The sequence below is a fragment of the Garra rufa genome, chromosome 23 (assembly GCF_049309525.1).
Source record: "Garra rufa chromosome 23, GarRuf1.0, whole genome shotgun sequence".
NCBI lineage: Eukaryota > Metazoa > Chordata > Actinopteri > Cypriniformes > Cyprinidae > Garra > Garra rufa.
This window is the reverse complement of record NC_133383.1, coordinates 29973223-29999757: the sequence shown is the minus strand read 5'-3', so window position 1 is coordinate 29999757 and position 26535 is coordinate 29973223. Positions and strand designations below refer to the sequence as shown.

The 26535-nt window shown below is 39.3% G+C and overlaps 2 protein-coding genes across 2 annotated transcripts in view; one reads left to right on the top strand and one right to left on the bottom strand.

Moving 5' to 3' along the window:
• The window catches only part of LOC141299002 (uncharacterized), a 110983-nt gene that overhangs the window by 64273 nt on the left and 20175 nt on the right, over positions 1-26535 (top strand). The gene's annotated exons all lie outside the window — the stretch shown is intronic.
• On the bottom strand, positions 18488-20707 carry LOC141299300 (uncharacterized). The gene is made up of 2 exons (XM_073829656.1): positions 20561-20707; positions 18488-19524 (listed from the first exon to the last, which is right to left on the bottom strand). The coding sequence occupies exons 1-2, from the start codon at positions 20643-20645 to the stop codon at positions 18536-18538; spliced, it is 1074 nt and encodes a 357-aa protein (XP_073685757.1). The 5' UTR covers positions 20646-20707; the 3' UTR covers positions 18488-18535.

Genomic DNA, 26535 nt, shown 5'->3' with positions numbered 1-26535 from the left:
CAGGTGAGTTTCTTCCTTACTATATTTATAATTAAACATTTGATGTTCTTACAATGCTGACTCTACCACAATGTCAGTGAAATTCAAAATATCTTCTAGCAGTAGGCTATTGCATTCATGCAGTAATTCATATGACTCATGTCGTAGTTACGTTAGTTCTTCATTAGTTCTTGATTAATACATGTCTTAACTAATCATTAGTTCATAGTCAAGAAATTACTAATTCACGAATTAATGCATGGTAATTCATGTACTGTTAATGCAAAGTGTTACCTGCTAAAAGTTGCAGCAACAAAAAATCGTATATGGACAAATTACATAAAAGTATATATAATATACAATATATAATAATAATATATTATATAGTATATAGTATATAAAATATATTTTTTATATCCCGCGATCCAGGCCTAGCTTAAATGTTTAGCCATGCCAAGCCATTAACTGATCATTAGCATTAACCAATTTAAAGGAGATATTTTGAATTTCACTGACATTGTGTTGGAGTCAGCATTGTGAAAACATCAAATGTTTAATTATAAATATAGTATGGCAGAAACTCACCTGTTCCCCACTCATATTCCTCTGGGACATAAGGGTAAACCGGTTTTTGCTAGAAGGGAGACAGGATTCGCTACTGGGCATGCGCACATCAATCTAACGTTATTATTATCACACTGTACAACAATAATACTGTTTTTGTATTATAGTAAGGGCTAAGTTTAGGGTTGGGGTAGGTGTAGACATTAAAAAAACACAATCTAATAGGTAGAAAAATTAATTTAATTGTTAGTCTTCCGGTCAGAGATGTATACCTTCTAGCCAACACAGGTAAACCATATAAACACGTTCGAGGTCTCGGGAGAATAGAGTAAATTGAACGATAGCGCCATCTGCTGTTTTGCAAGAGGAAGTTGCTCCATTGCATTTGTGAGAAGATATGGACGCATTTGTGAGAAAATCTGTCTGTACACGTGTGAGAAACCAAGTTTTCCTCACAAAAAATATACATATTTGCAACACACAATGCATATATTTGTAATACATCTGCATTTTCTCTCAAATTGACTTGTGTTTGTGCATAGTACTTTTTGTTTGTTTGAAAGTCAATTTTTTCTTTGCAAAGCAGATTGTGTTTGTTTGCAGAACGCTGTATTTGTTTGTTTAATTTTGGCACATAAATAACTCCATAGCGGCAGGCTAGTGTAGTGCATCTCGAACACACCTATTCACTGATGCAGGAGCGCAGAGTAGCCCTATGACGTCACACCACCAGATCAAAATAAAAGTCCTGTTCACGCGCTTCTGTGTCTACAATCCAAAAAGTGCATAGATATTTTCAGGGAAACACATATGGATAATAAAACATATGTCAATGGTATTCAGAGTTTTATTCTTGGTGAAAAAGATAATAAAATATCTAAAGAAAAGAGAAAAACATTATTTTACAAATATTTACAAATAGTGATATTTATAATTTAAATTATTTATTTATGTATTATTATATTTTTCTTTCATTTATTCCTTCATGTATTTATGACAACATTTATGTATACAATTGTTTATTTCTATGTTCACTTAACATTTACTTAATTTCGTATTTACAGTATTTATGCGTCATGTCGACATTTATTTATTTACAGATTTATTTACTATGACATTTATTTAGACCTTTTTTTGTCAGCAAGGGAGAAGCTCTGAGGCCACAGTAGCACCTTGTGGTGTGTCCAACCAAAAAACTTTTTTGGTATCAAAAGTGCCAAGATGGAGGCTGGTTGTGTAGTTGTGTAGCTTTTCAGTCTCTCACAAACTTTCATGCAAAGCCTCATCTTATTTGATCTTCCTTACTTTCCTGCATTACTAATACAAATATACATATGAATGATTCTGTAATGATTTTAAGTTTAAGATTTTTAAGTTCTATTTTATTTTAGCAAAATGTGTCTCATGGCCGGTTGAGTGTGTTGACTGAAATCTAGTCTTAACATGTTGCCGAAAGAAAACACGAGAAAAATTGAAGGAATGACTGAAAATGTAAAGCATGGGAATGATTATGCTAAACTCACATTCGAAGAGGATTCGAGCATGGGTTGTTTACCACTTCCAGAACAACCCCCTTTCAAAAGTTTGCTGGTGTCTACCCAATCGTCCGTTATATTGGAGGAACTCAAGAGAGTAAGAAACCTCTTTGCAAAGATGTCCTTTTACATTACGTAGAAAATGCATATTATATACTATATTTTGTCCTACGAATGTCTTTAAGTACAGAAAAAATCTGTATTTATCAAATGGTTGCGGTTCTTATGCAAACCAGTAAGTAATCATTGTTGATTAATCCCACATGTTCTTAAGCATCATGCTTGTTCACGTTCATGGTCATTTGCTTTTAGAAATCTCTCCAATGAACAATATATAGTGACAACACCTCCCTTTATAAATCACATGCATGTATACATCCTCACCAAAATCATAATGAAGAAAGTGGTAACAACTGAGGAACCATTCTGTGCTCACAGTAAAAAAGATCAGCGCACTTTTTGAAAATCTGTTCTCTGCACAGCACATTGTTTGCGAATCTTCCAGCAAAGTGAGATCAGCCGTAACTCTATAGCTACATTTCAAATGACTTCCCAGCTGTTGTTTATAGCTTTTCAGACTAATTTTGCAAATATCTAGCTTGAAATATGAAATTATTGGGTATTTGCAATTAAAGTACATGGGAAACAAACAACGGCACCTTATTTTTTTTTGTATCAAAAATATTTATTTTTACACACATTCCCGCACAAGTGTGCAAACTTGGTGGCCAACTTGATGATTGGTGATATTGGTGATAATTTCACTCATAAAAATGCAAATCAATTTATAACTTTTTAAAATGCATTTTTGTTCTTTTGTCTCTCATTGTTCAAATAAACCTACCATTAAAATTGTAGACTGATCAATTCTTTGTCAGTGAGAAAATGTACAAAATCAGCAGGGGATCATTTATGCAGTGAATTGTAATTTGTACATTTGTAATTTAAGGAAAATAGTTATATTTATAACATTATAAACACTTTTGTCTAACTTCTAGTATTTTTCATATGTGGAAGCTGTTCCAGAAGTAGTTATATATGTGTAGCACATGAGAGAAGCAGTGTTTGTTTACAGGAGTAAGAGAAGTAAACTTTCGGGATGCACTTTTTTCCAGGGGTTTCAGTACAGCGTAATCGATATTGCGTCACCAGGCAGGCGTGGCCTATTTGAGAATTTGCATAGGTCACCGATCATGCGCAGTTAGGGAAAAGCAATTTGCTTCAAATACCTCCACTATTGCAGGGCTTTCGTGCACTTCATATTCATATGCATACAGTGTCTTGAAATACCTGTCCACGATCGCAGGGGTTTCGTGCACTTCATAATTATATGCATATACAATATCTTGAAATACCTGTCCACGATCGCAGGGGTTTCGTGCACTTCATAATTATATGCATACAGTGTCTTGAAATACCTGTCCACGAACGCAGGGGTTTCGTGTACTTCAATTATATGCATACAGTGTCTTGAAATACCTGTCCACGAACGCAGGGGTTTCGTGCACTTCAATTATATGCATACAGTGTCTTGAAATACCTGTCCACGATCGCAGGGGTTTCGTGCACTTCATAATTATATTCATATACAATATCTTGAAATACCTGTCCACGATCGCAGGGGTTTCGTGCACTTCATAATTATATTCATATACAATATCTTGAAATACCTGTCCACGATCGCAGGGGTTTCGTGCACTTCATAATTATATGCATACAGTGTCTTGAAATACCTGTCCACGTTCGCAGGGGTTTCGTGCACTTCATAATTATATGCATACAGTGTCTTGAAATACCTGTCCACGATCGCAGGGGTTTCGTGCACTTCATAATTATATTCATATACAATATCTTGAAATACCTGTCCACGATCGCAGGGGTTTCGTGCACTTCATAATTATATTCATATACAATATCTTGAAATACCTGTCCACGATCGCAGGGGTTTCGTGCACTTCATAATTATATGCATACAGTGTCTTGAAATACCTGTCCACGTTCGCAGGGGTTTCGTGCACTTCATAATTATATGCATACAGTGTCTTGAAATACCTGTCCACGATCACAGGGGTTTCGTGCACTTCATAATTATATTCATATACAATATCTTGAAATACCTGTCCACGATCGCAGGGGTTTCGTGCACTTCATAATTATATTCATATACAATATCTTGAAATACCTGTCCACGATCGCAGGGGTTTCGTGCACTTCATAATTATATGCATACAGTGTCTTGAAATACCTGTCCACGATCGCAGGGGTTTCGTGCACTTCATAATTATATGCATACAGTGTCTTGAAATACCTGTCCACGATCGCAGGGGTTTCGTGCACTTCATAATTATATGCATACAGTGTCTTGAAATACCTGTCCACGATCGCAGGGGTTTCGTGCACTTCATAATTATATGCATACAGTGTCTTGAAATACCTGTCCACGATCGCAGGGGTTTCGTGCACTTCATAATTATATGCATACAGTGTCTTGAAATACCTGTCCACGATCGCAGGGGTTTCGTGCACTTCATAATTATATTCATATACAATATCTTGAAATACCTGTCCACGTTCGCAGGGGTTTCGTGCACTTCATAATTATATGCATACAGTGTCTTGAAATACCTGTCCACGTTCGCAGGGGTTTCGTGCACTTCATAATTATATGCATACAGTGTCTTGAAATACCTGTCCAAGATCGCAGGGGTTTCGTGCACTTCATAATTATATGCATACAGTGTCTTGAAATACCTGTCCAAGATCGCAGGGGTTTCGTGCACTTCATAATTATATGCATACAGTGTCTTGAAATACCTGTCCACGTTCGCAGGGGTTTCATGCACTTCATAATTATATGCATACAGTGTCTTGAAATACCTGTCCACGATCGCAGGGGTTTCGTGCACTTCATAATTATATTCATATACAATATCTTGAAATACCTGTCCACGATCGCAGGGGTTTCGTGCACTTCATAATTATATTCATATACAATATCTTGAAATACCTGTCCACGATCGCAGGGGTTTCGTGCACTTCATAATTATATGCATACAGTGTCTTGAAATACCTGTCCACGTTCGCAGGGGTTTCGTGCACTTCATAATTATATGCATACAGTGTCTTGAAATACCTGTCCACGTTCGCAGGGGTTTCGTGCACTTCATAATTATATGCATACAGTGTCTTGAAATACCTGTCCACGTTCGCAGGGGTTTCATGCACTTCATAATTATATGCATACAGTGTCTTGAAATACCTGTCCACGATCGCAGGGGTTTCGTGCACTTCATAATTATATTCATATACAATATCTTGAAATACCTGTCCACGATCGCAGGGGTTTCGTGCACTTCATAATTATATTCATATACAATATCTTGAAATACCTGTCCACGATCGCAGGGGTTTCGTGCACTTCATAATTATATGCATACAGTGTCTTGAAATACCTGTCCACGTTCGCAGGGGTTTCGTGCACTTCATAATTATATGCATACAGTGTCTTGAAATACCTGTCCACGTTCGCAGGGGTTTCGTGCACTTCATAATTATATGCATACAGTGTCTTGAAATACCTGTCCACGATCGCAGGGGTTTCGTGCACTTCATAATTATATTCATATACAATATCTTGAAATACCTGTCCACGATCGCAGGGGTTTCGTGCACTTCATAATTATATTCATATACAATATCTTGAAATACCTGTCCACGATCGCAGGGGTATCGTGCACTTCATAATTATATTCATATACAATATCTTGAAATACCTGTCCAAGATCGCAGGGGTTTCGTGCACTTCATAATTATATGCATACAGTGTCTTGAAATACCTGTCCACGAACGCAGGGGTTTCGTGCACTTCATAATTATATTCATATACAATATCTTGAAATACCTGTCCAAGATCGCAGGGTTTTCGTGCACTTCATAATTATATTCATATACAGTATTTTGAAATACCTGTCCACAATCACAGGGGTTCCGTGCCCTTCATAATTATATTCATTTAACATTACAGTGTCTTGAAATAACGTTACCTGGCCACGATACCGTTGTAAACCATGATTTATTTTCGTAAATAGACGCTACACGTTTTACATTTCTATAACGGCTGTTTATTTGTTTTCGAAAATCGTTTAAATTTAAGATTTTAAAACATAAAAATAACCTGTATGACTGTGTTGTCCTTCATTATCCATCAGTGCTGATCCTAGGTTTTGAAATGCCCGCGCAAAAAAACTGACTTACTGCGCATGATCGGTGACCTCTCTTAATAATTTTTTTTTTAGAAAGGGGCGTTTTCCCAACGCCCCCAGGGACGCCCATTTTACGTCGTGGTAATGAAACCCCTGGAATTTAGTGAGTCCCGTAAACTTTCTTTACTTTAAGAAAGAAAATCCAGGCTTATGTCAAATTAGTCTGACATGTATCATAGTCTGGAAGTTCTTGCACAAGTGACAGTTAGTGTAATCTAGACAAAACAGTTTGTACCGTTTTAAATATGGATTTTTTTTTCTTATAAAAACTTGACTATGATGCTTTTACATAACTTAATGTGCGATCATATAAATCAGAAAAATGTCAAATATTAATAAAATTAATAAGCAAAAATTATATACTTTATAATTTTAATAAATATAATCTAGGGAAATGTAAATTACATGTTATTAACATAATTAAAGATTTCCATTCAGAATCTGTTTTAAATCCACTGTCAATGTAATCCTTACAAACCTCTAAAGAAATACACTTTAACCAAATAAATATTATGAACCAAATATAATTACCTTTATAGTCCTGTACATTTTGAAAAAGATGCTGGTTTTACATTTAGAAACAAGACTTCTAATATTAAATATATACTCTAGCAAACAGGACTTTTATTTTGGCCCGCTGGTGTGACGTCATAAGGCTGCTGCGCTCCTGTCTGTGATTCGGCTGAAGAAAGGTGAGTGCTTTTAATCATTTAAAGTGTTTAAATAGTTGTTTATAAAACGGTTAAATTAATTAGGCCTATTACCGAGTGTAAGTCTGTCATTATTTAGCTAGTGCATTAATGAAGGTTGTTTTGTGTGAATAAAGCGCTTCTGCACACGAGTAACAGAAACGGTGCGTCTCATTTCTTTCCTAATATCTGAACCAGTTTATCATAAACACAAATTCAGTCACTGGCGAGTAGTGATGATGGAGAAACGGAGCTTTTGGAAATTAAGAGTCGATTGAATCAATTGATTCGCAAAATGATTCACTGTTTCGAATCATTACAAGCTAAAGACACACTGCTGACCAAAACTGTGGAAATACAACAAAAATAACAATTATGTGAACCTGTAATACAACAAATGTAGCATGATGCTACAACGCAGGGAAAAATCCCTATAAATTACACAACAATCCTACCTTCATCATCTCTTCTCTCTTCAAAGCCCCTCCTCCACCCCGTCTCCTCACCTTCAGCCCATAGGGGGAGCGCTTATAGGGTTCGGGCCAGTGCTGAGCTCGGACCCCTCCCCCTCGGCGGGGGAGAGCCCCGCGCTCGGGAATTACCACTGAGCTTGAGGCCCTCTCCCGGACAGCACGCCAAACACTCACAACCTTTCATCAGTTTATTATCCGTAAGAGGGAACTCGTGAAATAATGTAAAAGTGTGTTGTAAATGTGTGTATGTGTAAATGTTATGATTGGTGCCTGTCCTCATTCCGCGATGCTGTTAGTGGAGAGAGGCAATGCCGAACGAGCAATGCTGAGTGTGCGTGTGTGTTTTGTGTTCACAAATACTAATATAGTGCTAATATTAAATCACCCGCTACCAAACCAGTTGTGTGGACAGTCCTTAATTATAAAAATTACACAACGCAGAGGGACAAGCGCTACAAAACATTAGCAACTTACCTTCATAATTACAGATGTAAGAGAAAACATTTAAATCTCTTTTCCATCTTATTCTGTGGGGTAGAGCTGAACAAAGAGACAATTCGCCTTACATCATTGATTGTTTCTTTTGGTAACTCCAGTAAGCACCGAGTGAACTCCAACCTCTCAGCCATTTCACTCAGCTTCGCCGATGACTCCAACAACCGGAAGTAGGACTGTGGTCAGATGTGGAATGCGGAAGTGGAGCGTGCATATAGCCTATTTACTCAATCTGTTTTTCAAGTAGAGGAAGTGACTGAATTAGAAATAGACATTATTTTTGATGTGTTAAAAATAACTGTAAAGCAAAGGGTGCCAATGGGCTTGACACAAATGTTTCAAATATAATAAAGACTTATTAGCATGCCCAATTACATACTTGGTAAATTTGTCATTTAAACAAGCAGTTGTTCTATCAGCTTGGAAGTTGGCCACAGTTATCCCGGTTTATAAAGTAATTATAGGCCAGTTAGCATCCTTCTGATTAAATATAATTGTTACAGTTCTGTCAGTTTATGTCTGTTCTTTTGGTTTCTCCCATTGTCTCCCCCTGTCTTTCTGTGATCATTTGGTTTAGCCCTCATCACCGTAATCTGTGTCACCTGTGTTCAATTATTAGTTTGTCTTTGTAAGTCTTCAGTTGATGTCGGTCTTTAATCGTTACATGTGGTTCGTGTGTGGAAGTGATCTCTGTTCCTGCCTGTATATCAGAAGTTTATATTAAAAATAGTGTTTATTGTGAATCTTGTCTCGTCTCGTCTCATCCAGCACGTCAACTTCTAACAGAAAGACCGACCAATGCAATTTACCCGGCACTTTTCCCTGCGTTTATTTTTTCCGTTTTTTCTCAGTGTTTGTTTTTTCAGTTTATTAATGGACCCTACTGTCCTCCTGATCCTCCTGAGGCAGGGGGAACGCTCTCTTGAGGACCACACACGTGAGTTTCTCTTCCTGGCAAACCAGTCACACTTCCCGGATAGCAGCCTATTAGAGGATGGATATCCGAGCCGAGCCCGACGGTACCCGACGGAACCCGACGGGTCGGGCCGGGTTCGGACAGATATTTAGAAAGGATGCTCGGGTTCGGGTCGGGCTCGGTCACCTCAGCGCGATAGTGCGCCCGTGTTATAACGGCACTTTTTGCCCAGTGTGCACTGACGCTCTCATCTGTTGACATTTCCGAACGCTTTTTTTACAGTTGCTTAATAAAAGCGGGCTTTCCACACAAAAAAGTGCATGTGTCATTAGTATGAGTGAAAAAAGAGATTTTAACTGTGTCGGGCTGGGATCGGGCTCGGACATAAATATCTGAATGCTTGTCGGGCTCGGGTCGGGTTCGGTTACTGCTCTGTCGGACTCGGGCCGGGCTCGGACAGAAAAATGCGGCCCGATCTGCACTCTACAGCCTATGCGTCCACTACTACATCGGACTGAACTCTACCACCAAGACACTGCTATCTGGGGAGGGTCCTCAAGAGAGTCTGCCGGATTTCATCGAGTGGGTGCTGGCGTCCTGTGGATCGTCATTGACTGTCGACATCATCGATGAGGACGTCAGCCCCACTCCAGACCCAGAACCCAGCCAAACATCACCCCTACATGCGGAGTTGCAGCCCGAGCCCACCGCTGATGGAGAGCCAGAGCCAAGAGCGACAGAGCCAGAGCCTGACCCATCTGACCAGGTGCGAGAGCCGACTACAACATCCGTGACGGTGGATTGCTACGTGGAGCAAGAGAGGGCGATAGAGAGCCCTGCCCACTGCACCATCACTGAGGGTGAGCTTGGACAACATTCTGGGGATCTCATAGACTTCTTTTCAGAAGTTTCAGCAAACAACTCTGAGGATCTTATTGACTTTTTCACCGAACCATCTGTCTGCCTGGAATTTCCACCCACCCACCCTGTGTCATCTACATCCATGTCTGCCTGGCCGCCGCTGTCTCCTGACAGCCCCTCAGCTCACCCTCAGCCCAACACCTGTGCAGTGGGCTCGCCGCGGGTCTGCCAGCTTCCATCAGCGTCTCGGCTGGAGGATCCCTCTGCTCTGCCTCCAGCCTCCGAGTCCAGGACTCCGCCTCGGCCCGGCGGCTCCACTACGGCTCTCAGCGCCCTCATCTACATCGTCAACCGTCGGTCCACCAGCTCCACCGGGCTCCATCATCTTTTCGGCTCCGCCCTGGTCAGTAGTCACCCCATTGTCACCTCAAGACTCTGCTCCTCCGGCTGCGCCTCGTCGCGCCGTCCCACCGGCTCCTTGGGACTCCTCCTTCCTGCGGGCACAGCCTCCATCCTCTGTCGCTCCGGCTCCGCCGCGGACCTCCGGATCTCCGCCTCGGCCGCCAGAGCCTCCTGTTCCGCCTTGGCTCTCCGGATCCTTGGCGTCACCCTGGATCTTCGTCTCTCCGTCTCCGCCTCGGGCTCCTCCTCCATCTGCTCCGCCTCTGTTGGTCGGCCCCATGGAGTCGGCACGCCTTCTTCCACCATGGTTCCTCCCTCCGTCGGCTCCACAGTGGGCCGTTATCATGGCTGCGGTCTGGGTCTGTTCCTCCTGCCCTGGGTCCCTCCCGTGTCCTCCCTGGCTCCTCCCACCGTCGTCGCCCCCTTGGACTGTCTTGTCTGCCCCTTGGACTTTTGTTTTGGTCCCCCTCCGTGGGTTGCGTCCTCCACCGAAGCCTCCTCCATTATGGTCTCTAGTTTTCAGTTTTTTCACCCCTCTTTTCTGTTTTGTTTTTCTTTTTCTACGGTGCGAGGACGCGCCTATTTGGAGGGGGCGTAATGTTACAGTTCTGTCAGTTTATGTCTGTTCTTTTGGTTTCTCCCATTGTCTCCCCCTGTCTTTCTGTGATCATTTGGTTTAGCCTTCATCACCGTAATCTGTGTCACCTGTGTTTAATTATTAGTCTGTCTTTATAAAGCCGAGTTCAGACTGCATGATTTTAGCCCCGATTTTGACTCGCCGACAGGTTTTGAGAAATCGCCGACAAATGCCCGAAATCACAGGCAAATCGAAGCTCGTTCACGCGAGTGACAATCACACAGTGTGAACTATCAAAGACGCGATCTGAGAGAATCGCCGACGTGTCGCGGACACCCGTGAGATATTTGGCATGCGAAATATCTGGACCTGTCGGCGATTCAAAATCATGCCGTGTGAAAGGTGATCTGACTGAAAATAACATCGGCGAATAGCTACAGCCAATGAGACAGCAACATCCAGGCCAGCGGGAAGTTGGGGGAGGAGTTACGAAGGTATAGACCACAATATTAACAAGCATAGTTTCGGCTTCTTTTCTTTTCGCTGCAGATGAGTGCACATGCAATTTGTATGGCAAGCTTCTTGCAGGCTACCATTTTTTTATAATAATCCCAGTCTCATGTGAGAATTTGCACGCCTGACCTCGTGTTGTTTCCATGTCACTTCTCGCCTGTGTAAAGTTGTCAGTGATTCTTCCTATTGTAAAGTCATGCAGTGTGAAACCCCCTGTCGCCGATCCATCGTGCAGCGTGAACACAGCAGTGACGGAATGCTACCCCAGATAGTCATGCAGTGTGAAAAGATCTTTGAAAATCGTGCAGTCTGAACTCGGCTTAAGTCTGTTTGTATCTTCGGTTGATGTCGGTCTTTAATCGTTACATGTGGTTCGTGTGTGGAAGTTATCTCTGTTCCTGCCTGTATATCAGAAGATTATATTAAAAATAGTGTTTATTGTGAATCTTGTCTCGTCTCATCCAGCACGTCAACTTCTAACAATAATGATGCAGAAAAAAAGAGGTAGGTAAGTTACTTCTTTAGATCCTATGCAGTTTGACTTTGTAGTAATTATTACTCTGAATCAGGTAATTGTTTGTTGAGATTCAAATCACTATTAGATAAGAGTGTGCATGTTGGTGCTGCCTTCTTAAATCTAAAGGCGGCGTTTGACAGTTGAGCACCAGGTTCTTTAAACCAAATGAACAAATTAAACATTTTGGAAGACTTAATTTGGATAAAATCATATCCTTTTAAATAGGAAACAATCTGTATTGATGATACAAAGGAAATTTTGGAGCACTTTATGCTTACGTCAAACCCGAACTTCCATCTAAAGACCTTGCCACATTTACAAAGAAGTACTTCTTGTTTTAAGAACACCAGTCTGTGTCTGAGTTAATGTTAGAAATGATAAAATGTACTTTATGAAAATAATATAGCAACATCATACAGTTTTATGTCTCAAAATGTCAGTCAGGGTAAAACTGTTAGGACACTGAATACATATTCTCAAAAAGAGTAATAGTGATATTAATATAATAATTAAAACATTCATAATACAATGGTAGTAGTAATGGATAACCCTAGATATTAATATGCAAATTCTTGTTAATTCTATAAAGTCGACACATCAATACAGTTACATTGTTACACCAGTAGGTGGCGGAAAAGAACTGTCTTAATGACTAAAACAGTTTGTTCATTCGATTAATAAACTTGAAAACTGTAACTCATTCATGAATAAAACAAGATGTTGAAATTAGTATAACTTTGAGGGCCATATTAGAAAGCTCAATCAACGATCAACATGCCCTTTAATTTGGCCCACAGGCCCTAGTTTGGGTATCTCTGATGTAGAAGGATCCCTTTTCCTTTGGATAAACAGCCTTGACAATGCAGTGCCACACATGTAAAAAGTATTGCTCTTAATAAGAAATAGATGATTTTTGGATGCTCCGAGGAACCTAAAATGAATGTCCAGTGGTGGTTTAAACACAATTCTCCAACTAGCACATCATATTCCAGTGGATCCAGCTACAAGAAAGCAGGTGGCTGTTAAGATATAGAACTTTCCACAATAAAGCAGGATAGGGTGCTTACCTTTTTCAGTCCTTTTTGACTTCCTTGCCAAATGGTGGCCATATGGTATGAGTCTACTACAAAACTTCTTTTGTAGTCTGTGGTGTCGTCGTCGGCATCCGTCCGTCTCGGGAGACGATGGTATAGCTTCATTTGAGTCTTATTATCTAAAACAGTAGCACATTAGTAGTCATCTTTATGTATAGTACTTCTATACTAGAAATACAAACCCGTTTACTAATAAGGAAACAAATAAACCTACCTCATTTTCAAAAAGTAAAAATTCTAATGAATGTCAAAATGTATTTTATCGACAACAGAACCTGCTATTGTAACTAATTACATGTACAAACTTGAAGTAGATCATTATTTTGTTCATTTCTTTGTAAAAAAAAATAAAATAAAAACTAATAAACATATCACTAATATGCGTTCAATGCATAGTAAAATGTGGACAAAACACACAGGCCTAAAACAAAATGGCCAGAGTAGTTAAAAAAAACATTAAACTGTGGAAAACAAACTTATTTATAAAGCAGTATTTGTTTTATAATGAACAAAACTATCATGCTGTAAAATTATATCGAAAATATTCTGTCAAATTATAAGGAAAATATGCTGTGAAATCATAACAATTGCATTCTCGTCTAGGTGGGCTCCACTTGAACACATCATTTACTGATGCTAGTGCATTGATTACTTTGTCAACACAGGTAATCTGTACCTTCCACTTGCAGCTCCCACACACCACCTTATGACATTTGTCACAAGTGTCCTTCATTTGTTTTCTTGCAGGTTCTCCACACTTCATCTGCTGCTGCTCCTGCCTGGGTTCCAGCTCTCACACCAGCAGATGTGTGGCTTTTGCTCTCGTGTGTGAAGTTCTTTTTGCGAGTTTCATTATGAAGTTCCTCTGTGACATTCTCTCATTGATGCATTCCTTGAATAGGATGGAAGCATACTGCAGGCAGGTTAAGGATATTGTAAAACAGCCACTGGCCATCTACATGCGGGTGCATTCACTGAGTATTTCCTTGTGCGATATTAACGTCATGTTGGATGCGTGTTCACCTGTCTCCCTGTCTGGATTTCTCTGTTTGAACTACCTTTCGTGGATTTTATTAAAGAACTTTAGTTTAATTATCGTCTTCATTCATGTCATACCCCTGACCATGAAAGACGCAACAACAGTCAGGATTGGAATAGTTTCGTTCATGCTTCAGCAACGCTACAATGAGGGGAACCCCGAAGTGTCATTACAGATGCAATGTCTCTTTTCCTTTCTTAGGGAACAAGGGTTACAGCTGTGACCCAAAATGTTTTGCATGTTTGCAGGGCAATATTTGAATTAAATGGGTAAAAAATTTACATTTTATTACACACCTTCCAGTCATTCAGAATTGTGTATTTAGACAGACCATTGTTTAAATGTATGAAATAATAAACAAAAACGAAATAGTTTTAGATTTAGCCTTAAGGTTGAGCTTAAGGCATCCGGCAAACCCCCAAATTGCTCTCCTCCATCCAAGGGTGCGAATAGAGCAAGCTCGGCTCACAGCACCCCTTACCCATGGTCATCAGGACACAGCACAAGACCATCGGCAAGCCTAGGGTGCACCACGGCCGCCAGCTCCCGCTCTTCTCCCCTTTCAACAGAACCTCAGCATGCTGATGAAATCAGCGATCAATAGGTTGTTGCCTCATCAAGTCGCCAAACATGGCCGTATCTACCATTGAGGACACCGAGGTATTTTTTCCCGAAATTTCAAATTAGTCAAAGCTGAAATCTAGCAGTGATGATCAATGCCAAACACAGAACCCGGTCCGTGTCCGGATCCATATGTCGTCTGTATTTTCTCCCAATTAAATTCACATTCTCCGTCTAATCTCAAGTGAAATCTATGCCTCTATCTGTCTTTGCAGGCAGCGGCACTTGACATCACATTACCTAGGGATACAGATTCAGCGAGTCGGGAAAGCCAGCAGACTGATTGTATGTTTTTTAACGTAAGCTAATACATCATAGTGTGGTCTTGAGCGAAATGCAGACATGAAGAAGAACTTGCATCAAAAAATGAAAAAATTACCTCGGTATTTGAAAAATCCTGGCTACGGCCCTATCGCCAAATCAGCGTGAGCCCGCAGCCCATGTCTCACCACACTCCTAACCCCCTCCCCTACCCATGGCCTGCAGCACCACCATCCCATTCCAGCACAAGCATGCCTCCGCTAACAGTGCAAGCCCCAGTGCCAGCTATTCCCCCTCTCCTTCCCTCTTATTCTTCTGCATCAATTTTTAAATAATTTTAGATGTTCTTAAATTCTGTTTTTATTGATGATTATCTTCATTTTAATTAATTAATAAATTTTGTCAGGTGCAGATATTGTCCTTTTCCCCTGCTATCACCCATTTCTCTTTCATCCTCAGATCACAAAATCAATTGTGGAGAATTTTTAGTATCCCATAAAAACTCAGCTCACAACGCATCCTGCATTCTGTCGTTGGCTTAATTCACCATTGCTTTTAACCATTACACAAAGGTAATTTGTGAATCATTCCACCACAGGAGACAACCTCTTGATAATCGCTGAGCTCACATTTCTATACTTACCATTAGCTTTTCTCAGCTAAATACGCAATCAGAGTCACTTAGTGGAACGAAAGCCCCTATTAGGGGGTGTTTGACACTGAACTTCACAGCAGGGTATTTTTAGGCTGCCGCAACATATCTTGCACAGTCTCCCACTCCACCATCACCTGCCCCTTTATAAACCCATCTATTCCCCCCTGCCCTGAAACTTCCCAGCCCAAATCTACCAGCTACATCCCACACCTCATGGATACCCCTGTCACCCCACTCCCTCATTCCACCGACGCCCTTCTTCCACTGATAGTCAAGTTTGCACTAGCTTTAATAGTGGCAGGTGCACAAGACAGCGCTGCCCATTTATGCACGTCTGTAACTTCTGTGGCGGCGCCCACTCTCGCTTGATTTGCCCAGTACAGAAAGCAGCAAATAAAAATGTTAAGCAATATCTATCGACTCCTGCAAATGTAGAACAGAACTGCTTCATCATCCTGATGCTAACTTTACAGATCACATTCTTTCAGGTATTTCACATGGCTTCCACCTTGGCATTGTAAGTCTCCCCTCCCAAAGCCTTGTCTGCTCCAATCTTTAATCCACTCTCACCAAACCTGAAAGTTGACCTCTTAATCAAAAAAGAAATATATGCAAACTTCATGATCAGCCCCTTTCACATCCCTACATTCAGTGTTTTTCGCATTAGCGTAGGTAAAAAACACCTCATAATCGATCTCTCATCCTCACATAAGTCCCCGTTTCCGAGCATTATGAGTCTCGTCCCGCTCAAATAATTTTCTCACCACTATCATGACATTGACCAAGCCATCAACCAGATCAAAGAAGCAGGTCGCAGTGCTTCCATCGAATTCTTTGGTATCAATTTGGATTCACAAAAATTCCAGGCATCATTACCAAAAGAAAAAATTGATGGTAGCCTTTACTGAACTACCGCTAGCTGTTCCAAACGCAAGCTGTTATCCATTTTAGGCCATATAAATTTTGCGATGCGCATCATACTGCAAGGCCGCCCCTTCATCTCCCAGCTCTTCTCCCTCGCATCCTCCGCACACACTTTGGAAGACCAAATATCCCTAACTGACTCATGCCGCAACAAACTTAACCTACGGATATCCTTCCTTAAAAATGGAATGGCTTATCCTTTTTCTAAACACCAAATTTCCTCCCCAATTGATATACAGCTATTTACCGACACCGCCCACTCCATCGGGTTTGGAGGTTTTCTCCAAGGCCATTGGTTCGCTTCCACTTGGCACCCCCAGCTGGCAGATTTGCCACAGCAGCTATCGTCCTCAGCACTATTCAAGCTTTTTCCTTTAGTCATCGCAGCTGCTCTATGGGGCAAAGAGTGGTCCACCACCAGCATAATCATGCACTGTGACAATAAAGCTACTGTGCACTGCATTAACAAAGGTCATTTAGATTCTCATGCATTAATGAAATTTTTAAGACGTCAGATTTGGATTTCAGTTTGTGACCAATTCATCATAACTGCTAAACACGTTCCTGGTTCAAAAAATCTAATAGCTGACTCTCTCGCTTTGCCTTTCAGAAATTCAGAGCATTGGCACCTCAGGCGGACCTTCTTCCAACCCCAGACCCTTCAGTCTCATCTAACAGCATGGAAATGTTTTTAAACATTTCACTCCGCTTACAACCTGTCATTACCCAATTTTACCTGCCATCTATTACCTAATTTATCTCTTACACCTCAACATCATCAAAAATCTCCAAATTGGCTCAAACCAAGAGTACCTAAGCGGGATCCAATTTTTTCCATAAACTTATGTATGGCTCACCTTCACCCAATATAACCAATTCCCAGATGTCACTACTAATCAAAGGCATTCAACAAACCCATCGCACTCGCCCAGACACCCTCCAACCTATAACCCTAAAAAATTCTGAACAGTTGCATTTCCACCCTCCATAAGGGCTATCAGTTCATCCACAACACCCGTACCCTAGATGCCATGTTTATCCTGGCTTTCTCCAGTTTCTGGGAGGAGCTCACACGGATAATTAACACAGCCAATTCATCATCAGTAATCACACTCCCTATTCAATCAGCACGGGAAAGAATCCCCATAAATACCCAAAACAGCCCTACCTTCTTCTTCTCCTGTTTTTCAGCACCTTTCCTCCACTCAGTCTCCTCACCTTTAGCCCAGGGGCAAAAGTGCCCCAGGCTCGGGAATTACTGCCGCGCTCGGAGCCCTCTCTCGGACAGCACGCCAGATACGCCTAACCTTTCCCTCAGTTTATGATCCGTAAGAGTGAACTTGTGAAAGAAAGACTAAATTAAACACTATTGAAATTAAAACAGAACATTTGTTGATTTGTCTTTTGTTTCATCAATATTATTAGTTTATTTGACATTTTTGCACTAAACTCCCTCAAGGTGAGTGTAGGTAAACTGCAAAAACTATTGGTTATTATTAGATGCAATGAATAAGTAGAATCCTTCAAAATTCAAGATGGAATTGGATCCCATTAAAATCCTGTAGAAATTATCATACAACATATTTATGCCTTGTCCTATAAGACAATCCTATAAGACAATTCCTAATACAATCCTTTAGGAATGGTTCCAAAAAATGATCCATGCACACTGATGTTAAAATGCTAACTGTGTCCTTTATTGTGCTTCAGTCAAAAAACAGTGCACTTCCTGTGCGCTCTCCCTTACAGGCCGATGAGTAAGTACAGTTCTCACATTGTAGGCAGAGCAAACACTTTGTCCATAGTCCATATTACTCCTTGCAAGGTAATGCATTAAGCTCAGTCCAAAACAATATAGCTAGTTGACACGGTATTGTGTACAAAACACATAGCTTTAAAATGTGTGAATTTAAAATGAATTAGAATTTCTATCATTGTGGGAGCCCTGTATACGATTCTTATTGGAATCCTTTAGAATTGTTTTGATAAGGGAACATTTTGCAGATTCTGATAGGGGGATGTAAACTTTTGACCTCAACTGTAATTGTGGTTGCAGCAATGCGGTTAGCAAGAAACAAAGAGGTGTATGTTTGTAGAGTAATTTATTTTAACAGCTTTTATTGTGGTCAAACAGAATCAAGGACCGGAACTGTCCGTTCTAGACATTTTGTTTGAAACTCTGTCCATGATAAAGGGATCTGTTAGGCTTCTCTTTATTGTGAATCTTCATGTGGTTGTCAAGGCTTCCTTTGTGACTGAAACTCTTTCCACACTGTTTGCATGTGTAAGGTTTCTCTCCAGTGTGAACTCTCATGTGAATTTTAAGGTGTTCTTTACGAGTGAAACTCTTCCCACACTGAGGGCAGGTGAAAGGCTTTTCTCCAGTGTGAACTCTCACGTGATTCTCAAGGTTTGCTTTGCATGTAAAACTCTTTCCACAGTGATTGCACATTAAAGTCTTTTCTCCGATGTGAATTTTAACATGATCCTCAAGGTGATTTGTGTCTGTGAAACTCCTTTCACACTGATGACATTTAAAACTGTTCTCTCTTGAATGAAGCCTCACGTGATTATTAAGGTTAACGTTATTTCTGAAACACTTTCCACACTGATTGCATGTGAACGGTTTCTCTCCAGTGTGTCTTCTAATGTGAATCTTAAGGTTTCCTTTAATGGCGAATCTCTTTCCACATTGAGGACAGGAGTAAGGTTTCTCTCCGGTGTGAATTCTCATGTGGACATTAAGGGTTTTTCTATGTATGAAACTCTTCCCACACTGATCACATCCATGCGGTCTCTTTCCAGAGTGAGTTTTCATGTGCGCATTAAGGGTTTTTTTCTGTGTAAAACTCTTTGCACACTGAGTGCATATGAAAGGCTTATTTTCAATGTGAGTTTTCATGTGGATTTTAAGGCTTTCTTTTCTATTAAACATTTCTCCCCACTGTTGGCAGGTGAAAGAGCTCTCTCCAATTGGAGTTACCAAGTGGGGATTGAGGTTTGTAGTTTGTGTATTTTGAGGGGGTTTTGGGGAGGAATTCTCTTCAGTTTGAAAGCCACTAATCATTTTTTCTTCGATTTTGAAATCGTGATATTTCTCATCAGTTACATTCAGTTCTTGACTCTCCTCTTTCAGTGCCATCAGGTCTGAGGTGAAAAGAGAAAGATACAAATTAACACCAGTTCAACGGCACAAAGCATGCATCCAAACATTTAGACTAGTGCTGTCAATAGACTAAAAAATAACTAATTAATTGCGCAATTTCAATTAATCACATATTGATATAATATATTTTGTGATAATTTGACAACAAACGTTAGACCAGACGACACACAAGGGAACAAACAGGAACTTATACTTATAAAGGATAATAAGCCTAATTAAGGCTAGTATCATTGCTACAAATACAACTGCTGTCTTTATAAAATGCATTTTCCCCTTAAATTTAGTCAATAATCATAAACATTCAGGATTACAGCATCATTGAAGTCATGATTTTTAACATAAACTTCGAACAATCTTCACATAAAGTACAATTTGTGTATGCATAAACTATAATTCGAATATAAAATCGAACTACAAAACTTAATCAAACAGAGTGATTTCTTTGTGTTTCTTTAAAAAATATATACATTTACATCAAAGACTTAAGCTGCAGTAGGTTTCAATTTTTCAATGTTTTGACTGACACTAAAACATGCAATTTGCACGTATTACACTGTTTAAAACAGTTTAAATTACTAATTTAGTAATTACTAAATATTTACAGCTAAAAATCCCATAAAAATATTTAGATATGCGTATTTATGTTTTATTCATAAATGATGTACATTTTTAGACCCCCTAACCTAAACATATCAAACATATCAGACCGAAATATGCAGGGCAGTGAGTAGTTTAGGAACCTCTAAATCTAACCATAACCGTTTATTTTAAAATATGTACTGTAAAAAGAAAAACATGCAATCACAATAAAGTTTTTTTTTTTGTTTGTTTTTTTTTGCAAAAATATTAGAAGCAGGACAAAATATTCCAAATGACAATGCATGGCAGTCGCAGTCCTCTCTGACACAATAGTTTTGTATGAGGTGCAGAGAAGAATTTAAGCATATTTTCTGTATTCTTTGGTGCTGGACATTTAATAAAGATCAAATGAGTTCAGCTTTAAGAATGAAAACCAACCTGTTTGTTCCTCAGTATCTTCATGTTTGACTCTGAATGTTTCTTCAATCCTCATGTCTTCACTCTCCTCTTTAATAAACGCCATCTTTATAATAGTATCACATGGATCTCAGCTGCTTCAGGAGTTTTTCCTGTGTCTTTGAACACTTTGTCCTGTTTAAGAATAAGGAACAGAAAAATCAAATACAAACTGCATTTCTTAATGCAGAAATGATCTCTGGGTGTGTCTCAATCAGCACTAGTTCAGTAGTCAGCACACTGGTAAGGAGTCAGTCAGAGCCAGAGTTAGTAGTCTTAAAAGATCTGATATGACAACAAAACAAAAACATCGTAGCATTCAAATGAACAAAAGGACTCAAATTATATCCCTGGTGAAAAAAAACAAAACAGCTAAAACCTGCCAACCAGCCTAGGCTGGTTTTAGCTGGGTTTATTCACCATGCAGGGATAGCCTAAATTTTCCTATTTGCATTAAGATTTATATGTATTATGTACTAATTTGAATATTAATCATGAAAAACATTTGCAATTGTTTTATAAAAGTTGTCATTACACGTGTTGCATATTCGTTGTTTTGAGCAGCAGGTGTCGTCAGTGAGCTCTGATTCGAGTGATTCAAAACAGTGAATCATTTTGCGATATAATTGATTCAGCTCCTGGAGTCCACATGCTGTTTAAACGCACAAAATAAACTTCATTAATATCACTAAATAAAGCTTACAGTGTTACATTGGTTTTAAATTAAAATTTATTTCTACAATTATATATATAAATCTCTAAGTTTTATGTAAACACTTTAAATGATTAAAAGCACACACCTTTCTTCAGCCGAACCACGGTAAAGACTACTGGGCATGCGCACATCAATCTAACGTTATTTTCATCACACTGTGAAACAATAATACTGTTTTTTTAATTATAGTAAGGGCTAAGTTTAGGGTTGGGGTAGGTGTAGACGTTAAAAATAAACACAATCTAATAGGAAGAAAAATTTACTTCATTGTTAGTTTCCGGTCGTAGATGTATCCCTTCTAGCCACAACCCCGAACCACAGACGCAGGAGTGCAGCGCAGCCTTATGACGTCAGATCGCCAGACCAAAATAAAAGTCTTGAGACGTTTTTCCCTTGCTGAGAAAAAAAAAAAGAAAAAAGAAAAAAAGAAATTAATATAAACCATCACATAATTTGCAATGTTTGTTATGATATTTGCATTGGAAACCATTAGAGTTTCTGTGATGGTTTCTATTTTATTTTTAGTAGGGTCAATAGCAAATTCAAGTCCACACTTGGCAAGTGTGACTCAGCTCAGAAGATCAAGCTCCCAAGGACAGGAAAAGAGTCATTCTACGAAACGGGTGCCATTTCCACTTGTCAAAAAATTCATTAAGAGCAAACTTTCTATAAAAAAGACTACAATTTGAAAGACAAGTTAAACCTCCAAAAAAAACATATTTTCCCACCTCAGGCACAAACTCCTTATTAGTATTATCCTTTTTCTTCAGACAAGGGCACCTTTCTTGTACCACCCCGTTACGGACAATATGTATGCCATTAGAGTAGTAAAACATGAAATATATTTTTATAATGTTATGTTTTCCTAATAATGAATTGTCTCTTTTTTTTGCAAACCATCAATAGAGAGTCTGTAATTTAATAAAAATTGTTCACTTAATTGTTAATTGTTAGATTTTTAATCTTGAAAAATTTAAATTTGTCATGTCAATGGCCTCACTGTTTGTGAAAAAACAAATTCACTCAAAAAATACAAATAAAGTGGCATTTCTTTAATTAGTCCACACAATAAGAATATCATATACAACATTAAATCAAGTAACATTTCATTTTATTAATATAAACTTCCCACAAAATGACCCTGTGACGGGGTGGTTCGCTGTGACGGGGTGGTATGGACAAAGTGTTTCTCTATATGAACTGCTGGTTTTAAATTTTGTGCATACATTTCACAAGGGCATGTGTTTATTTGACTGCTGTGCACTAATCAAAAAAGACACCTGTATGTCACCCTACCTGTATTAGAATCCTATATTAGAATAGTTTCACACATCTTCTCATTCAAACAGGAAGCAGAACCACCCCATCACATCCATTACCATCCCGTCAACGTGACGGGGTGGTAAATTTCATCCCAAAATGGCCGCAGATCTCCCATGTGGTCAAGTTTCTCACCTAGCATGCATTCATTTAATCTGAAATTTGATTTTCTTTAAATTAATAACATAAAAGAATTAATAAAAAAACAGTTTTCCCTATCTACTTTGCGTGACGGGGTGGTAGGGATAAGCTTGACGGACCCTGTCTAACATGAAATAAACATCAAATAAACAATGTCTAAGCAAGGCATCTAGGGGAGGGAAAACATCCGAAGATTAATTGTTCTCATCGTGCGAGTAATGTTGGTCTGTGTCATGCTGACAAACTGTCAGAGGAAGATGTAGCCTTCAACTTCACAAAAATGTATAAAAACGCTACAAAAGTGGACCAGGATAAAATACTCCTGCGTCTCTCAACAATAAACAAATGCAGCAGTGAACGAGTCTCCGCTGATGTCAAGAAGAAGACCAGGGAGGTTACAGTGAAATACTGCCTTTTGTCCTGCGCTCCTCCCCATCACAAGATACCTGTCTGCAAGGCTACATTTCTAAGTGTCCTTGGTAAGTTTATTTTTTAAATAATTTATTACATGTAGCTGAGTAGCCTATCTGAAGATTTATTTATGTCCCGCCCGCTCTGATCATACAGGTTTGGTTTTCAGCAGCGGTGTGGAAGGAGCCTCCACTCTTTCTGTAACAAGCTACAAGTCGTTTATCTAACTAACTTAATCTTACTTATCTAAATTATAACTAATCACAAATAGTCCGAAGCTGTTTAAGGATGGTTGAAACGATAAACATCCTGCAGTTTGTTTGCTCTGATAGCTCAGCTGCAGGTAGCCTAAGCCAGGCGGCGCACCGGTGCTTTTTTTAATTTTTTTAAATGCCCATTGTCCCTATGTGAAGCACAAGCACACAGACGTCCGTACGTAGTTATCCGACCTTTTCATTCAGGGATTGCCCTGGATTACTGGCACACGCCATAGTCACATTATGTTTATTATGTTTTTGAATATTATGAATATTTACGATTAATTGATAAATTACTGTTAATTTTCCCACTGAGGATCCAAAAGATTTCTTCAAATGCCCATCCTTAACCCCGGTTGTCACGATTTGAGTTGTCCTGTCATCACACTCTTGCACTACACTTCATGGACTTCAGCCCCCACAAGCCACTGCACCAATCACTGCATTCACCTGCAGCTCATTCTCACACACACACAGCTGCAGCTCATCACACGGACAGCATTTAAGCCACTCTCACACTCAGCTTCTTCACGAAGTCTTGTATTGCCCCGGCTGCATTTCGTTTCCCAGTTTCCTAGTCTCCGTGTTTTCAGAGTTTCCTAGTTTTTTCCTGGTTTTGTTTCCTGTTTTGCCTTGTTTTCTCTGTTTGTTTCTGTTGTTACTTTGGACTGCCCATTTGGTTTTTGACTCACGCTTGGTTACTGGTTTACTCTCTGGATTATCTTCGTTGTTGTTGTTGTTTGCTGGTGTTGACCCTGTTTGCCCCGACTACGATCTTGACAATAAAATGCTGCAAATGGATCCGCACGTCTCAGTCTGACCCTCCTTGTGACACCGGTGCTATAAACATAGTCTAAGATGGCCTGTTCAATCTTGGGTAGAAGCTAGAGGTGTACTGTAGTCTTTTATTCAGTTTATTTATGATTTTCAGGTTCCAGAAAAAACACAGACAACCGTATTAATACCTTTTCTGTACTCCACAGTTGTTAGTAAAGACAGAGTCTCCAGAGTGGTGAAATACTTCAGTCAACATGGTGAAGCCAGACCAGCGTGCAGGGGTGGAACCAGAAATGTTGATGAGAAGATAGAGAACAGGCCGGCAGTAGTTCAGCATGTGTCCTCATTCATGTGCAAGGCCAGCCACTACGCTTGTCGTGGTGCACCTGGACGGAAGTACCTCCCAAGTGACATGTCAGTAACCAAAATGCACCAGCTGTTCCAGGAGCAGAACCACAGAGACATCAGCTACTCCCTGTATTACAATGTTTTCTGCACCCCATTCAACTTAGGATTTGGGCATCCAGCAAAGGACTGCTGTGCCACCTGTATGAGCTCGAGACTCCGTATTAAAGATCCTCACCTTACTGAGGAAGAGAGAGAGCTGTTCTACACATTGCTAAATGCAGTGGAGGACACAGTTACTGTCTGCTTTGACAAGAAGCAGAACCTCTTTCTGCCCAAGTCTCCCATTGGCCAGACCTACTACTCTAGGCAGCTTTACATGTATGTGTTTGGTGTTGTGGTCCACCATGGAGAGAGGAGTCTGCAGGCACTGATCTCCTGAACCAATTACAACTACTAACAAACTGGTTTGTAAATAATGTAATACGTAATTTAGAACTGATTAACTGATCCCTAATAAACTATGAAAATACAATTATTAAAGCATATTATACAGATGCTTATAAACCAAGAATGGAGCATTAATGGCTGTATTTATGAACTGCTAACAAATGTCTATTAATGTAGGAATAATGCTTTATAAAAGATTAATTAACTATTTACCAATGCTTAACTAATGAGTCATAGTGTGTAGTTATTGTAAAATGTTACCCAAATATGTTAAACAAAATAGTATCATTACTCAATTCCAATTTAAACATTGAATTACTACTCGTTACCAAAGTAATATTTCCTCTTTCCTCCCCCTCTCTCTTACCCTCTTTTTTAATAAACATAAATATTTAATTGTAATATCTTATTTCAACAAATATATTATAATTGTGTATAAGTGTGTTAATTCTTTACATAACAATAAATACTGTAGAATACATTAGCAGTAAATTTACCTATATACCTATATAGAGAATGCGTTAACATAGTGAATATACACACATTTTTATTTCGTACTTGTCAACTTAAAATTATTTCTAAATAAATGAAAGCAATGGTGACACCTGCTGGTCAAAAACAGGAAAATGACATTTAACAGCCTAAATTAGTGTGTGATAATGACAAATTTTCCAGCTTTAAATGCATTTTTTTTAATATAATTTCCTATTAAATATGTTGTCCTTTCAGTCAAAGAATTACATTTAACAAACCCTAAACGTTTACAAAAACATACAAATTATTAAATTAAAAACTATTAAATTCACTACAGAGTAGCTGCAGTATTCAATATTACAAAAAGAAAAAAAAAAGATTATTATTGATTATTGGTCATAGTATTGTAATAATGAAACAAAATAATACATTAATCATGTTAAGTTCATTCTTGTGTGCATGCGCAGTTATAAACCCTCATGAATTAGTCACATTTCCAGGGCTCTCAGAAGTAAAAGTCATCTGTCACGTATCTGGTCTATCCTGTCATCATGAACTCTTGCACCACACTTCATGGACTTCATTTCCCACAAGCCACTGCACTAATCACTGCATTCACCTGCTCTCACTTTACTGATTACTGCTCACAGCTGCACCTCATCACACTGACTGCATTTAAGCCACTCACACACACAGTCACCTGGCGAAGTCTTATTGTTCCGTATGGTCTGTATTTCCGAGCGTTTCTTTCCGTGTTTGTTTTCCCGTGTGTTTGATTCCTGGGGCCTGTTTCAATAAGGAGGTTCAACCAACTCTGAGTTAAAACTTGAACTCTGAGTTGACTTACCCTGAGATGGGAAACTCTGAGTTTTCGGTTACAGAACAGCTGAAATGAGTTAGTTCAATCCACTCTGAGTAGGTTGACTCTGAGTTTAGTGCTTGCAGCTTGACTATGAAAAGCCCTGATCAATGGAGCTCTGAAATTATGATTCACCATGGCAACAGCTCCCGCCAAAAAGACCTCTGCATATTTCGAGCCAATGCTTAACTTTAATTCTTAATAATTA